The following is a 14,892-nucleotide window of genomic DNA, read 5'->3' on the forward strand; positions in this document are numbered from 1 at the left end:
TGGGATAAAGACTAGGATAAAAATCTGGGGTAAAGAACCAAAATAAAAATTTAGGGTAAAAAACCCAGGATAAAATTCGGGGTAAAGATTCGGGATAAAAATTCAAGATAAAGGCACGGGATAAAAGATCCGGGATAGAAATCCAGGACAAAAATTCAAGATAAAATAAAGACGAGTTTGGAGAGATGTGATCTAGAGAAAATATCACACCCCAATTCGGGATAAAGACTCAGCATAAAAATATGGGGTAAAGACGAAGACAGGTTTGGAGAAATAATGATCCTGGCAAAGATCACACCCCAATCCGAAATGACTCACAAATCAACTTGGTGAAATTAGCCGAAGTGAAAGGAGCTGGAATCAGATGAGAATTCGAGATAAAGACACTGGATAAAAATTTGGGATAAAAGATTCGGGATAGAAATGCAGGACAAAAATTCAAGATAAAATAAAGACGAGTTTGGAGATATGTGCTATGGAGAAAGAATCACACCCCAATCCGGGATAAAGACACAGGATAAATTTCGGGATAAAGATCCGGGATAAAAATTCAGGATAAAGTCACAAGATAAAAATTCGAGATAAAAGATTCGGGATAGAAATCCAGGGCAAAAATTCAAGATAAAATAAAGATGAGTTTGGAGAGATGTGATCTGTAGAAAAGTCCCAGGATAAAAATCTGGGGTAAAGACGAAGACGAGTTTGGAGAAATAGTGATCCTGGCAAATTGATCCTGGCAAAGGATCACACCCCAATCCGAAATGACTCACAAATCAACATGGTGAAATTATCTGACGTGAAAAGAGCCGCAATCAGATTAGAAACCCATAGTGAACATCGCCAGGTTCAAAGCTTAAATATTGTAACAAAACAAGTCAAATACAAAAGCGACTACAAGCAAAGAAAATATTCAGAAAAAGAAGACAAGTCCGTTAAATGTGGAGACAACCGCTATTATACCCCGGTAGCCCAGACTACCGGACTGGGGGGCAATTGTTATGGACTCGACAAAGGCCTATATTCTAGAAGGTCCAATAAAGGACAACGCAAAACGAAGGGAATCTTCTATTAATGACGATCCTATCCAGACAGCTAAACAATTAGACTTGGCCCCCCAATATTCCTAAGAGGCTCAGAAGTACAATTTTGTCTCTTATCAGGTAACTCATCTATAAACAAGAGGTTAAGCCAATAAGATACACAGATTCTAAACCCTCTTTCTCTTAGTTGTCACTGTGCACACACCCCATCCTTGGGCTATGCTGTTTATTATAGTGCACAATGATCCGTTGATCTCTATGGTATCTCTCCGTAGATACTTGAGAGGGCACACAAATCCAACAGAAATGTACCAAACATTAGGTTGGACATCCCGATTTATCATATTGGAACAACCATATTTGGTATCATATTTCAAAATATTTATACGGAAAAGTGATTTACCTAAGAATCCATTTTGTGTGTAAATTGTGAGTGAAAATTTCATACAAAGATGGTATTCTTAGATTGATGGGGAAATAGAAAAAAGTACTGAAAAAATTGACCAGAATTAGGAAACTTATCCAATATTTCTAGTATTATATTTTACTTATCAAACGGCTTTTTGGTAACATTTTCGAAAAACTTATTTTTTCAGGAAGTATGATTCTCGGATAAAAAAAAATTTCTCCTCTATCAAACACCCCTAAGTTGTGACTTTGGAATTACACAAAACCTGTAATTTCATCCAAACTATTATAATTTTATGGTTAAGATCTTTATCAATCTCTCCTCTCTTTTTACAATATTGATTCTTGATACCTAAATGCATAATTTCTTAGTTGTTCATATCCTACATATTCACGGTTTTTTATCATTCAATTATGTAAATACATATTATAAAAAAGTTTCTAGATTGTTGATTACTAAATAGTTTAGAATACAGACCGTATTTGTTCCTTTTCCTTTTAGATCTAGTGTATCTTTTTCAATTTATAAGTATCGTCAAGTTTTGTTCGTAATGGATCTTCGTTCTTACATGAAAGAAAAAATATTAGTTTTACTTAATTGAAAATAGTATAAAATTAATTAACAATTGAAAGGATTAGATGAATGCCTATACATATGAATGTAAAATTATAATCAAATTTTTTGTCATAAAACAATGACGAGTCAGTATTTTTTGTGGGGTGGTTAAATATATACTTTAAGATTCATAATTAAAATAAATTAATTATATAATTGAATAAAAATACTCACAATACAATATAAGTAAAAATACTCAAATCAATTGAATTGACTAGAAAATAAAACCAATTTTATGTATTATACATTGATTTGATATTTAGGTAGATATCAAATCTATTTGAGATTGACTAGAAGATAAAATTAATTTTATCATGTTTAAACTTATTTTATATTTAACTTTAAAGTTATCATTTATTTATTATATATTGATATTTAGATATATATTGAATCTATGTGAGATTGGTTAAAAAATAAAAAATAATTTTATCATATTTAAATTTATTTTTTATCCAATTTTTAAATCCTAATTCAATTCTTCCTGTCTTATTTATTAGTTTATTAAATATTGATATTTAGATAGTCATAAAATATATTTATATAATTACTAGAAATAAAATCAACTTTATCATGTTTAAATCTGCTTTCTATCTAAGTTTACTTCTTCTATTTTTTTCCAATATATTTCAGATATTTATATCTTTTAAACTAATTCGAATAACATAATCTTTCAACAATATCGGAGGGATAACAAATTACTCTTGTAACAACATGATCAGTGACGTCAAGCATTATTAATCTTAATCAGTATATGAGTAATAGTAATACTAGTTATCGATTTGAAACCCCCCCCCCCCCCCCCCCCCCCCCCCCCCCCCCAATTTTCAATAAGTTGATATTAAAATAAATTTGATTTCACATGAATATATTCCAAAAAAGTTTAAATTTAATACAAAATTTTATATTATGGTTCAATGATATGTTAAAAGTTAAACTTCATAAATACTGTTTGTAATAATAAAATAATGTTGATAACTTTAATGATAGTAAAAAAAATATAAAACCAATTATAAATCAAAATTAAATCTTTCCAAGTAAAATTTATTAGGAAAATATTTGATATAAACTCGTTCAAAAAAAGTTAGTTTGGATTCTGACAAGATTCAAATCCGTGCTCGACCAAGATTTAACTGAGAAGTAATTGTGTTAATAAAAGTATGAAAAAAAAATGCCTTTAGTGAGTTAATCTATCCAACGTGGACAAAAAAATTTATTTAATGATTTTTAATAAATTAATTACGCATTTATTACAATTTTAAAAATAATTACACATTTATTGCATAATAAGACACCCATTTTGGGCGTCACTCATCAAGTGTTGACACATGTCATATTTTTTTTCCAAAAAATAATAATTTAATCATAAAACTTCTTAAGGCCATAACTTTTGACTTGAGTATCCAAATCAGGTAATTCTTTTTTTGATTCCACATAACTTTTCGATATCTACGCAATGATATCTTACTTAATATATTTTATTTCTCACAAACATAATTTAAATTTAAAAGAATGATATTATAAGAGCGGTTAAATTCAGAAGCCTCTCAGTTCTGGGTTTGTGATTTAATATAAAAAAATAAATAAAGATTTGATTTGTGATTTAAATTAAAATAAAATTAAAAATTTGATTTGTGATTTGTGATTTGATTCGTAGTCTGAAATTAATGATGGCTTATGAATGTTTTTCAAAAATAAAATCCTTCTTCCTTAGAGATTTAGAATATTTATTTAATTATTTTCTTTATTAATACAGACATTTCAAATTGATTTTTGAGTTTAAATCACAAATCAAATCTTTATTTTGTTTTCCTTATTAATAATAATTGTTATTTTTAATTTAAATCACAAACCAAATTTTTTTATAATAAAAATAAAAAAATTTATTTTTTTTAATTTAAATCACACGTCAAATCTTGATTTATTTTTGATATTAAATCACAAACTCAGAACTCAGAGGCTTTTGAGTTTAAAAATATGACACGTGTCAACACCTGACACGTCACCAATGACGTCTAAATTGGATTTCAATAAAGAGACAATCACGCCTAATTTAGGTAATCTTATTTTTGAAAAACATTCATAAGCTATCATTAATTTCAGAACACGAATAATAACCCAGAAGCTTATAGCATTAATCGTTAATTTCAAAAATAATATCCTTCTTCCTTAGAGATTTAAAATATTTATTTAATTATTTCCTTTATTTCTACGCAAATTGATTTTTTAATTTAAATCACAAATCAAATCTTTATTTTGTTTTCCTTATTAATAATAATTTTTGTTTTTTTTTAATTTAAATCACAAACCAAATTTTTGTTATAATAAAAAAAATTATTATAAAAAAAATTTAAATCACAAATCAAAATTTTATTTATTTTTTTATATTAAATCACAAACCCAGAACCCAGAGGCTTCTGGATTTAACCCTCTTATAATATCATTCTTGCAAATTTAAATTGTGTTTGTGAGAAATAAAATATGTCAAATGAGATGTTATTGCGTAGATCTCGAAAAGTTATATGGAATCAAAAAAAGAATTACCTGATTTGGATACCCGAGTCAAAAATTATGGATTTCAGAAGTTTTATGATTAAATTATTATTATTTTTGGAAAAAAAAATATGACATGTGTCAACACCTGATGAGTGACGCTCAAATTTAGGCTTCATTGCCTCTTGAGTGACGCCAATTTAAGCTTTATTAATGACGCCCAAAATGAGCATCTTATTGTGCAATAAATATGTAATTATTTTTAAAATTATAAATTATAATAAATACATAATTAATTTATTAAAAAACATTAAATAAATTTTTTTGCCATCAAATGTGGCAACAAAATCTCCAAATCTATATTTATTAATTAATAGAAGGGAAAAACATCTATCCTTTTAAAGGATATAAGTTCATATCATTTTAGATCCTAACCGTTGATTTTCGTCCATCAACGGTTATAATTTATTGGGCCAAACTTAATGGGCTAAATTTATTATTAAGTAATTAATAATTTTAATCCAATAAATTATAATCGTTGATGGACAAAAATCAACGGTTAGAATCTAAAAAGATATAAGTTTATATTTTTTAAAATGATAGATGTTATTTCCTTAAAATAATAACAATATGTTAGGAAAGAATCCTTTTAGAAACAATGAGTTATTGCCACGTAGGAGACCCATGATGCATCAGATAACCCGAGATTCAAAAAATAATTGCTTTTTTTTTTTTCCAAAAAATAAAAAATAAAAATAATAATTGCTTCGAATTTGCCCTATAAAATAACGTGCTGCCCCTTTCGTTCTTTTCCATTCACATCACATAACCTAAGTAAAGTTAGGGTTAGGGATTTTACCTTCTTCTTTTTTCTATCAGCGTAAGGTGAAGAAAATCTCATCCTAATCTAAATCATGTCGTCGACGAGGAAGATCACCCTGAAGAGTTCCGACGGAGAGGCCTTCGAGGTTGATGAGGCGGTGGCGCTGGAATCCCAGACTATCAAGCACATGATTGAGGACGATTGCGCCGACAGTGGCATCCCTCTCCCCAACGTCACCAGCAAGATCTTGGCGAAGGTAATCGAATACTGCAAGAAGCACGTCGAAGCCGCGAATCCCGACGAGAAGCCATCCGATGAGGACCTCAAAACTTGGGACGCTGATTTCGTCAAGGTTGACCAGGCCACGCTCTTCGATCTCATCCTGGTCAGTTCCGATTCTGATTTTGTTTTTGATTTTGATTTTATGATATAGTTTTAGTGACTGTTATATCGACTTTTGACTTGTCTGCGTTGGTAGATTATTGATTGGGGGTTAGATTTGGATTTTTGAGATTGGGAATCTGTATAGTTCGTGTCGTTGTTAGGCTCTGTTTGGGATTATTTATTTTGATCGGTGATCAAGTTACTTATTATGATTACTTATTGAGAGTTTATGTAAAAAAAAAAAAAAAAAAATTGCTGACTTTGTTCACTGCGTAGTCTCTATATTTGTGTATTGAATCTGGATTCAGATTTCAACGTTATTGTGAGCTAGGATCCTAATTAAGATGTACATATTTTTTTTTTTTTGAGAAAAGTAGAAGTTTTGTAACTAAAGTGTAAACTTGCAAGTTTCACATTGATGACATTCATTATTCTTTAAGATAAAATGTGGCTTTAGTCATTACCAAGAAGAAAAGGTGGCTTTAGTTAAATTTACATTATATATGTCATTTTATTTTATTTTATTTGACCGGTTCACTCTAGATCCTGTTGAACCGGCTTTTAAATCAGGCTCAACCATTGCTAACCCAATAGGGGTTCTTGAAAATTATGGCAAAATATTTCACCACAATTACTCTCGAGGGATTCGAACCAGCCACCTAAAGGGAGGGAGTGTAATACTAACTACTAAACCATATCATTTTAGTTGTCACATTACCTCTATTTTTATATGTATTAGATATATTTACATAAATTCAATTTTACTTGCTGAACCAATGACTTATGGACCTAGTATTCCGACCGAGTTGATGGCCTGTACACTGCTTTAGAGAGAAACGTAAAGTATATAGAGGATTCTAACAATTCCGTAGTATGTTGGGCATCTGCAAGTGATATCAACTGTCAATGTTTCCGTCCATGCCTTTTCATATTTTGCATCTGACAAACTTATTGCTATTGCATTTTATCTTTTGCCATGTTTTTATTATTTGTGGCGACATAATGACTGTTTATTTAGTAGGTTAAGGCTGTACAATTGCTTATTGGTATGACATTTCTCTTTTCAGGCTGCAAACTACTTGAACATTAAGAGCCTGCTGGACCTTACGTGCCAGACCGTAGCTGACATGATCAAGGGGAAGACTCCAGAGGAAATTCGCAAGACCTTTAACATTAAGAATGACTTCACTCCCGAGGAAGAGGAGGAAGTTCGTCGGGAAAACCAGTGGGCATTTGAATGATTTTGTTAAGCTCTTAAAAACTAATCAAAGACCTTCCATGTGGATTTATGCTATGCTTGTTTTGTTTATCAAAGATCTTCCATGTAGATTTAACTATGCTATATATATACTTGTTTGTTTTATCTTTTCGTCTATTTCTGTTGACTATGTTCGCGGGTCAGATTATATTTCTTCATGAATAAGGGCATTTTGAATTGTAAGTAATAGTTGAATATGATGATGGAATGCGTTGATCCTGGTCCGAGGCTAATTGATAATTCAATATTTGCCAACCTGTCGTTCCCTATCTCTCGTCTCATAATTTACTGGTAATGTATATGTACCACCTTCGCAGGTTTCAGTTTGTGGCCTATTATGTGTTCTAGGCCCCTCATTAACTAAGAAAGACCACTTTATGCCATTAACTTGGAGGTGATGCAGCAAAGCAATATTCAAAGACTCCATGACCAGCTTCACTAAGGTGGTAGCTGCATATTTTTCGTCACTAATAACTAATGTATGAATTAGTGTGGAGCTACATTGTTTAGGTACAATTTTTAAATGGTGGGGCTCTAGATGCCTTGTGGCTCTTATGATTCCCCCTTTTATTGTTATTATCCCATAACAGAGGTTAAGTTGGCATTGAACGATGAGGTATTTTTAAAGGGGAAATTCATGCTTTTTAATGGTATTAAAACAACTTTTTTAGAATTTCAAGAAAAATATTAAAACAAAAAGTGTATAATACGATTGCAATTTCAGCTAGAGTATATAAGAAAGTCAAATTTAAATGATTATTACCGGATGACAATTTCACTAGAGCATATGAGAAAGTCAAATTTAGATGAATTTCATTCTCCATCATCTTATAATAAGGTTTGGAAATGGTTTACAGGTTGAATTGGGGGGTCACTGACTCAATTTTATAGATTAAAAAAATATAAATATATATAAATATATATATTTTATAAGAAAAATTCAAAAAAATCAAACCACCTATAATTAAAGATTCAAAATATACTTAACATAATTCAACTAATTATATCCACAAGTCAATATTTAGCAACTAATCAAAGTATCAAAGTATAACACACATATTCCAAAGTCAATATTCACAGACTAATCAAAGTATCAAACTATCAAAGTATAAAACACATATTCCAATAGAGTTAATGAAAGTTATATCATCAAACTCAGACCCTTCTTGACTTTCTCATGCACCTACAACAATATGTGAAAGTAGATCCCTTATCCAATAGAGAATAGCGGAGGAGAGGCGACGACATGATAAATTAACGTTACGTTCTGGAGAGAAGAACCAGCACAGTGGAGGAGATCACCGGAACAGGGAGACTGGGTCTTAGAGGGAAGATCGAAAAAGTAGAATTAGAACAATTCAGATTTCAGATCTAGTTCTAAATCTGCAGTAACGATTCTTAGATTAACACACATCATCAAATGACATCATTTCGTGTATTTTTTTTTTTTATAAAAAAAATGCATTGATCTCTCTGACCCCGATGTCAAGGGTTCAACCGGAAAATTTCGGGAGTTAGAGGGGTCAACGTACAAGTAGGGTCTAACTATTAACTTGATCCCTCTGAAAGAGGTATATAAATTCTGACAATAAATAACTTGATTCAATGCCTATCTCATAAAAAAAATTGTTTTGATTACGTTACAAAGTGATTTTTCCTAGTTAAAATTCTAATTTATTATTATGTTTTTATGTTTTAGCAATTTCATTATCAAAATATTTTTACAATTTTTTTTTTTACGTTACGATTTTTTTATTCCCTTTTTAAGTGAAATCTTGTTTTTAATTACTTCGCTTGTGGTAATCTTAGGGTCCGTTTGGATAAGTTTTTTTTAAACAAAATTTGCTTCTTTTTTTCAAAAAAAACCACTTCTACTACAAAATTTGTTTGGATGTCTAACAGCCATAAAAAAAAGTAAAAAACTTGCTTTTTTTTGGAAGCTAATATTTAGCTTCTAAAATAGAAGAAGTCAAAAACCAATTTTTTTTCAAAACTTAATTTTTTTAAAAAAATCTAAATAACTTTATATTTTATAAAAAATACTTCTAAAATAAAAATATAAAAAGCACATCTAAACGGCCTGTTAGACATGCTTATCCTGCTACATAAGTTTGGAAATGTATTTTTGTGATTTTTTATTTTTTTTTACTTTCAGATAAAAGATACTGATCATGAAAAACTAGCGCACATTGGAGATGATAGTCAAAATCGAATTAGTCCCGGTCCCGTTAAAGCTTCCGATATCTGTTGGTATTTAGTCTAGACACCTTCGTAACAGGGATAGCTATAATAATTTTTATATAATAATTCAACAGAAAGATCCAAACATGTATGATAGATAAAATATCATATATCAGTTTCTTTCTTAAAAAAATTTGTGTACCTAATTGGATCATCTTATCTACTGAGCGAAGAACTTAGATCTTACGGTTAGAATCTTACTCTCTAAGCTCAATCAAACACTAATGCCGATATTATCCTGTCCAACTAAATTCAATACCAATAAATATCAAAAACTCAACTAAACATGATCACAATAAACTTATCACAATAAATTAAATTAAAATATCCTTTAATCCGATTATTTTAGAAAATATAAAAACATTAATTAATATTTACCACGTACAAAATTTCTAACAATAGCTCCATCTGTGAGTTAGCATAGTTATTTAGTTGTCAATTGAGGTTGGATGATGTACCGAGGTCAGCAAACAAAGAAAGGCTATTCAAATTAAACATCTTCTAAGAGTTAAGTCATGCTTACCAATTGGATTGTCTCCCAAGGAACACACATTGGGTGGTTTTAGTTTTCCTTTATCATCTGTTAGCGAAATTTTCTTCAAACAAATAAAGGGTGTTAACTGCGTAAAATGAATTTAATTGTTGAAAACAAATAACTCCACATGGTTAAGAGGATGTGTTTCTGTACGTAGTGATATCAGTCTCTGCCATAATTTTTCAAACTTAAATAAATTCATATTTGTTGCATCCTCTAACTAATCCATTTCACTAACAAGGGGATTAATCATTTTGACATTTAATCCTTCTGCAGGAGGAAATCCACGATGACAGAGAAAGTAAGTCCAGCACAAGCAATGCTAAACCCAAATAAGATTAACAGCTCAATTATAAATTGAACACCTCAATACAAAATTGGGATTTTCTGTAAGCACCCGGATGCATCCCCTCAAGAGAAACTTGCACCTATATAAAACTGAGATCCTCCATGGTTTTTAGTGGTTGTTTGACCAACAAAAAATCAAGACAGATTATTAAAAAAATCTGAATAAAATTTTTAGGCTACTTGTTCAAGGTTTTGCTTAATCTGTCATCTTCATCTTCGCTATTATTCTAGCTAGTGTTTTCTTCCTGACCCGAGTGAGAACTTGGCAACCTGAATCTATGAGCTAGTTCATCCATCATCATGTTTACTGCTTCAATTCCTTCTTGCCGTTTGTTTGACACTTTGAAATTGTGAACAATATATTTCAAGTCCGCAAGACTGCTTCCAGGCATTATCCCTAACCTTCTTTCCTTCATCAGTTTTTGCACTCTAGAAACATTCTCCCATTGAGCAGCCACAGCATAAATGTTCAGTAGAAACTGGTAACAGACAATGTTCTTAGGATCCATGTCAACAAGAAGTTTAGCAATTCGTTCCCCCAAGTAGACATCTCTCTTGAAACGACATAAACCAAGCAAACTTGCCCATAATAATGATTCATGTGACATATCTCCATCAAATTTTGCCATGCTCCGCAGGAATTCTTCTGCCTCATCAACAAGCCCCACATTTGCAAGAAGATTCGCCATGCACCAAAAATGAGCAAAATTGGGCTTCACATCAAATACATCAGTCATTTGTTTGAAGTAGCACCTGCCCTCAGTCAACATCTCTGCCCTAGCACATGCACAGAGGATGCCAATGAAGGTTATTTCATCAGGAAGTAACCTAACTAGACCTCTATCTGCACTTGGACTCTCGACAGACTCAACTTCATGTTTCATCTTTGCCATCCCAATCATTATATCAAACAGGCTTAATCCATCTTCAGGACTCCCGCGAATGCAGTGCCCCAAGATCATTGCATTCCATGAAACCAAATTCCTGTCTGTCATCCGCTCAAACACTCTATTCGCTACCTCCACCCTCCGGCATTTACAGTACATGTCTATCAAAGCAGTATCAAGAATCAAACTTGACCCCACGAACATCCTGATGATGCTCCCATGAACTGATCTTCCTTCCTTTAGTCTAGCTGACCGACCACAAGCCGTAACCACAGATACCATAGTCCTAGCATTACCTTTCAGTCCTATCTTGCCCATCTCCCGGAACAATTTCATCGCATAACCAGGGTTCCTAGCCTTGAGATATCCACTAATCATGACATTCCAAGTAACCAAATTCCTATCAGGCATTTCATCAAACAATGCATGTGCATCCCTTAAGTCACCAATCGTCACATACCCATCAATGATTGAATTCCATGAAACAAAATCCCGAATCAACATATTGTCAAAGAGCACCCGAGCAAGCTGAATATCCCCACAACAAGCATACATGTGAATCAAAGAGTTTTGCACCTGCAACACAGAGTCAACCCCATTCTTAAGAGCCTGGGCATGGCATTTTCGCCCAGAATCAACACAACCCATCTTGGAGCAAGAGCCAATGAGTGGCACAAAAGTATAGCTATTGGGAAAGAAACGATTCGTCAAAGAGCGAAAGTAGAAAACAAGTGCCTCGTGGGGAACATGGCTGTTACAATAAGCTTGGATGACGGTGTTAACGCAAAAGGTATCCAAGGGATTAACGTAACGAAAGATGAAAAGGGTGTAAGCGAGGTGGCATAAATGAGAGGAGCGGCTCAAAAGGGTGCGGGCCAAGAAGGGGTTGCGGAAAAGGCTTGAGGTGATAAGAAGAGCTTGGATTTGTAGGAGATTGCGAGCGCTTTGGCATGAGCTTTGAAGAAGGGCTTGGAACTGTAAGGGGGAGAAGAATAAGTGTGTTCTTTTTTCTTCAGGGATTAATGAAGAAGAAGAAGAACAAGAAGAAGGTGTAGCGTTAATGTCAATGTTAATGTTAATGTTAATGTTAGTGTTGGTGATGGGACGCATGAAAATGATGTTTCTGAATTGAACAAGTTGTCGGGTTGAGACTCTACTTTGGCCATACATTTGGAGCTTCCCTTCCGCTTAATCGCCATTGACGAACATAGCCTCTCCTCTCTCTCTCTGTTCAGTCGAGAGACCACCAACACGCGAAACGCATGCGTTCTCCCAAATGCAAAGTATCAGGGATCGGCTAAATTCAGATTAGGTAGTGGAAAAATCTTATACTTACTCCCAATCTTTTTTTAAAAATCAATGATTGAAATTTCATAATGAGAGATAATAAAAAAAAAAAAGACAATATATATAATTTTCTTCTTATTTAAAAGGATTTATTGTTTCTCGTTTTTTCCCTCCATTATTTGTAATTAATAAAATAATGTGAATGATATTGTAACAATCAATCAGTGTTACTATCAAATAATTTCATTTCACAGTTAGATCATTATGTTGATCCAACAGGTATATTTATTTTCATATTTGTAGGGTTATGATCTCTCATATTTAATATTTTATATTTCTTTGTATGGTTGTGATTTTTCATATTTATTGCTTTCACATTAAATATGGAGAATCATAATCATATAAAAATGAAAATAAATAATCAAAATCAATGTTGTTAAAATAGAGATATTAAGTAAAATCGAAAGGAGATTAAAAAATCATAAAACGTAAAATCATAATGTAAAAAAATCGTGAAAAAGCGTAAAAATATAAAAGTGTTTAGAATATTAGTAAAATCATTTTGATGAAAAAAATAAAAATATAAAATTATAGTAATAAATCAAAATTTTAACAACAATAATAAAAAATAATTGATGTAACGATAAAATTGATTTGCCGGTGGTAATTGGTTCGGGAAAGTAATCACTCGAATTAATGATTCTGGGGGCGTCGTTTTGTTAGGTTCGGCAAAGTACGGTTCGCTGCAAAACGTTTATTGAATTGAACGAAGTAGACACTATGAGATTGAAATGAAGTGAAATGGCGAGAGTAAGCAGAGAAGTTTTGCAAAAGGCAGGGAAGACCCTATCCGAGATCCTCGTTTGCCCTCTCTCGAAGCAACCCTTGAGGTCATTTTAATCCCTTTTTATTTTCTTTTTCTTCTTTACTGCAAAGAAAAAAAAAAAGCAAAAAAAAAATCTCAGTACGTCTTCCCTAACAAGAGTCATCTCTATTTTGTGTAGGTATTGTGAGGAATCGAACTCCCTAATTAGCGATGCTATTGGCGTTTCTTTTCCCGTCGGTTTTAACTCCTACTTCTAATTCCTCTCTCTTCAACTTTCATTTTTCTTTCTTTGTGCATGATGTTGTTGTTTTGTTTCAAGTTTTGCGTTTAGATGCTTACATGTAACTGTGTTGTCAATATATGCACTTAAAAATGGTTACTTTCGGCCCTTGGGTAAATGGGTTTTCAACAGAGTTTGGATCTTTCACTTGTAATTGTCAATTGCCCTGTTTCTTTTGATCCTTTTTGAATTTTATGGCTCATTGTTTGTTAACAGTGTGGTTTGGTTACTGAAATTTCAATTGACACTGCCAGTATAACGCCCTATTTTCCAGTATTTATGAGTTTTTAGCTTGTTCTTTCTGTAAATTTCTCTCGGGTAGGGGTAAATGAATAAAAACATTTGTTGCAAAGAAAACCAAACTCCTCAATCCAAACATAACCAAAATGGCTGATATAACTGGACATTGACACACAAGGACATAATTACATGTAAATAATGTGCATATAGTTTTAGTGATGACTTAGTGTTCCATTTTTTATTTTTTTTATCTGTTAGGTAAAAAATGGGATTCCTTGCCTGGTTCCAAAAGATGGGAAGATACTTGAGGAAGAAGATGCATCAAAACCTGATGATGATGCCAATTTATCTGCGGTGAATGAAGAGAATCAAGGAAGAAGTTCCTAAGACGAACTGTAATTTTTATTTTTATTTTGGACTTTAATTTCGCAAGGTTCCTGTTGCCCTTTCTATGCGTTTCCTCATGTCATGTCTCTTTCTCCATATGATTATCAACTATCTGTGAGCCTGGTAGAATGTTGTGTGAGTAAGAAGTTACCCTACCCTGTTTACACTTTTGGGGAAGATTTGTGCTTCCTTCTATGAAAAAAATTTGAACAAATAAATCTCTTAATTTTCCCCGTTCCTTTCGTTGTTTGAATATTTTAACCTATATGAGCTAGTTGATTTGTATCTCTTAGATTTTTATCTTTAAATTCATGATTCAACCTTTGTTATATAACTCGTGGGAATTTTAGTAGGGAGATACACAATTTGGTAAAACAAAAAGGATAATTGCTTTTGTCTAAGTAAAGCGTGGAGGATACTGACCTCTATTCAAGAGATAAGGTTCTTCGTATATAGAGGGGTTTGGTATAGATGTATAATATCAATAGCTTTGCAGAAAGAGCCTTTTGATGATCGATGTTACTGCTGACTATCAATGCCATCTATTGAGAGGGATAGTAACGTGAATACGTTCAACTTTTTCTTTGACATGTATTGATTATATTAGTTAGTCATTCATCATATATACATATATAAAGAAAAGAAAGGCTAAAAGAAAGCAATAGAAGAAGATTGATGTACAAGATAGCTTTTCTTGATCTTGAATATAAATGTCTGCCTCAATGAGGTCTGGTAGCTTGACTTGTCTTTTACTACTTGCCAACCTTCCAAAAACACTTTTTCTTCTTCTTCTTCTTTTCCCCCTAACATCAAATCCTCTCATGATTTTGAGATTTTCCAAT

The 14,892-nt window shown here is 32.1% G+C and overlaps 3 protein-coding genes across 4 annotated transcripts; 2 read left to right on the top strand and 1 right to left on the bottom strand.

The window, feature by feature from the left end:
• The first annotated feature begins 5,369 nt into the window (after positions 1–5,369).
• LOC133310754 (SKP1-like protein 1B) lies at positions 5,370–7,136 on the top strand. 2 transcript variants are annotated; one of them, XM_061511737.1, is made up of 3 exons: positions 5,370–5,762; positions 6,829–6,893; positions 6,975–7,136. In XM_061511737.1, the coding sequence occupies exons 1-3, from the start codon at positions 5,469–5,471 to the stop codon at positions 7,000–7,002; spliced, it is 387 nt and encodes a 128-aa protein (XP_061367721.1). In that variant the 5' UTR covers positions 5,370–5,468; the 3' UTR covers positions 7,003–7,136. The 2 variants fall into 2 exon arrangements, with proteins under 2 accessions (XP_061367721.1, XP_061367720.1); XM_061511736.1 differs by having other exon boundaries at positions 6,829–7,136.
• Positions 7,137–10,180: 3,044 nt separating this feature from the next.
• LOC133310785 (pentatricopeptide repeat-containing protein At3g51320) lies at positions 10,181–12,200 on the bottom strand. The gene is made up of 2 exons (XM_061511773.1): positions 12,188–12,200; positions 10,181–12,040 (listed from the first exon to the last, which is right to left on the bottom strand). Exons 1-2 carry the CDS (start codon positions 12,198–12,200, stop codon positions 10,371–10,373), a joined length of 1,683 nt encoding a protein of 560 aa, XP_061367757.1. The 3' UTR covers positions 10,181–10,370.
• An 822-nt stretch (positions 12,201–13,022) lies between these two features.
• LOC133310772 (uncharacterized) lies at positions 13,023–14,309 on the top strand. Its single transcript, XM_061511760.1, has 3 exons — positions 13,023–13,207; positions 13,322–13,376; positions 13,922–14,309. Exons 1-3 carry the CDS (start codon positions 13,119–13,121, stop codon positions 14,048–14,050), a joined length of 273 nt encoding a protein of 90 aa, XP_061367744.1. The 5' UTR covers positions 13,023–13,118; the 3' UTR covers positions 14,051–14,309.
• The last annotated feature ends 583 nt before the right edge of the window (positions 14,310–14,892 follow it).

This window comes from Gastrolobium bilobum, unplaced genomic scaffold, assembly GCF_033153095.1.
Source record: "Gastrolobium bilobum isolate Gb01-03AN ecotype WA unplaced genomic scaffold, APGP_CSIRO_Gbil_v1 utg10606, whole genome shotgun sequence".
Lineage (NCBI taxonomy): Eukaryota > Viridiplantae > Streptophyta > Magnoliopsida > Fabales > Fabaceae > Gastrolobium > Gastrolobium bilobum.

What these genes read in the sequence shown, in the direction of transcription:
- LOC133310754 (XM_061511736.1), top strand. Translation starts at nt 5,469, where the DNA reads ATGTCGTCGACGAGGAAGATCACCCTGAAGAGTTCCGACGGAGAGGCC. An exon ending in CGCTCTTCGATCTCATCCTG is followed by an intron (nt 5,763 to 6,828) that starts GTCAGTTCCGAT and finishes TTCTCTTTTCAG; the next exon opens with GCTGCAAACTACTTGAACAT.
- LOC133310772 (XM_061511760.1), top strand. Translation starts at nt 13,119, where the DNA reads ATGGCGAGAGTAAGCAGAGAAGTTTTGCAAAAGGCAGGGAAGACCCTA. An exon ending in CTCTCGAAGCAACCCTTGAG is followed by an intron (nt 13,208 to 13,321) that starts GTCATTTTAATC and finishes TATTTTGTGTAG; the next exon opens with GTATTGTGAGGAATCGAACT. An exon ending in CTATTGGCGTTTCTTTTCCC is followed by an intron (nt 13,377 to 13,921) that starts GTCGGTTTTAAC and finishes TTTATCTGTTAG; the next exon opens with GTAAAAAATGGGATTCCTTG.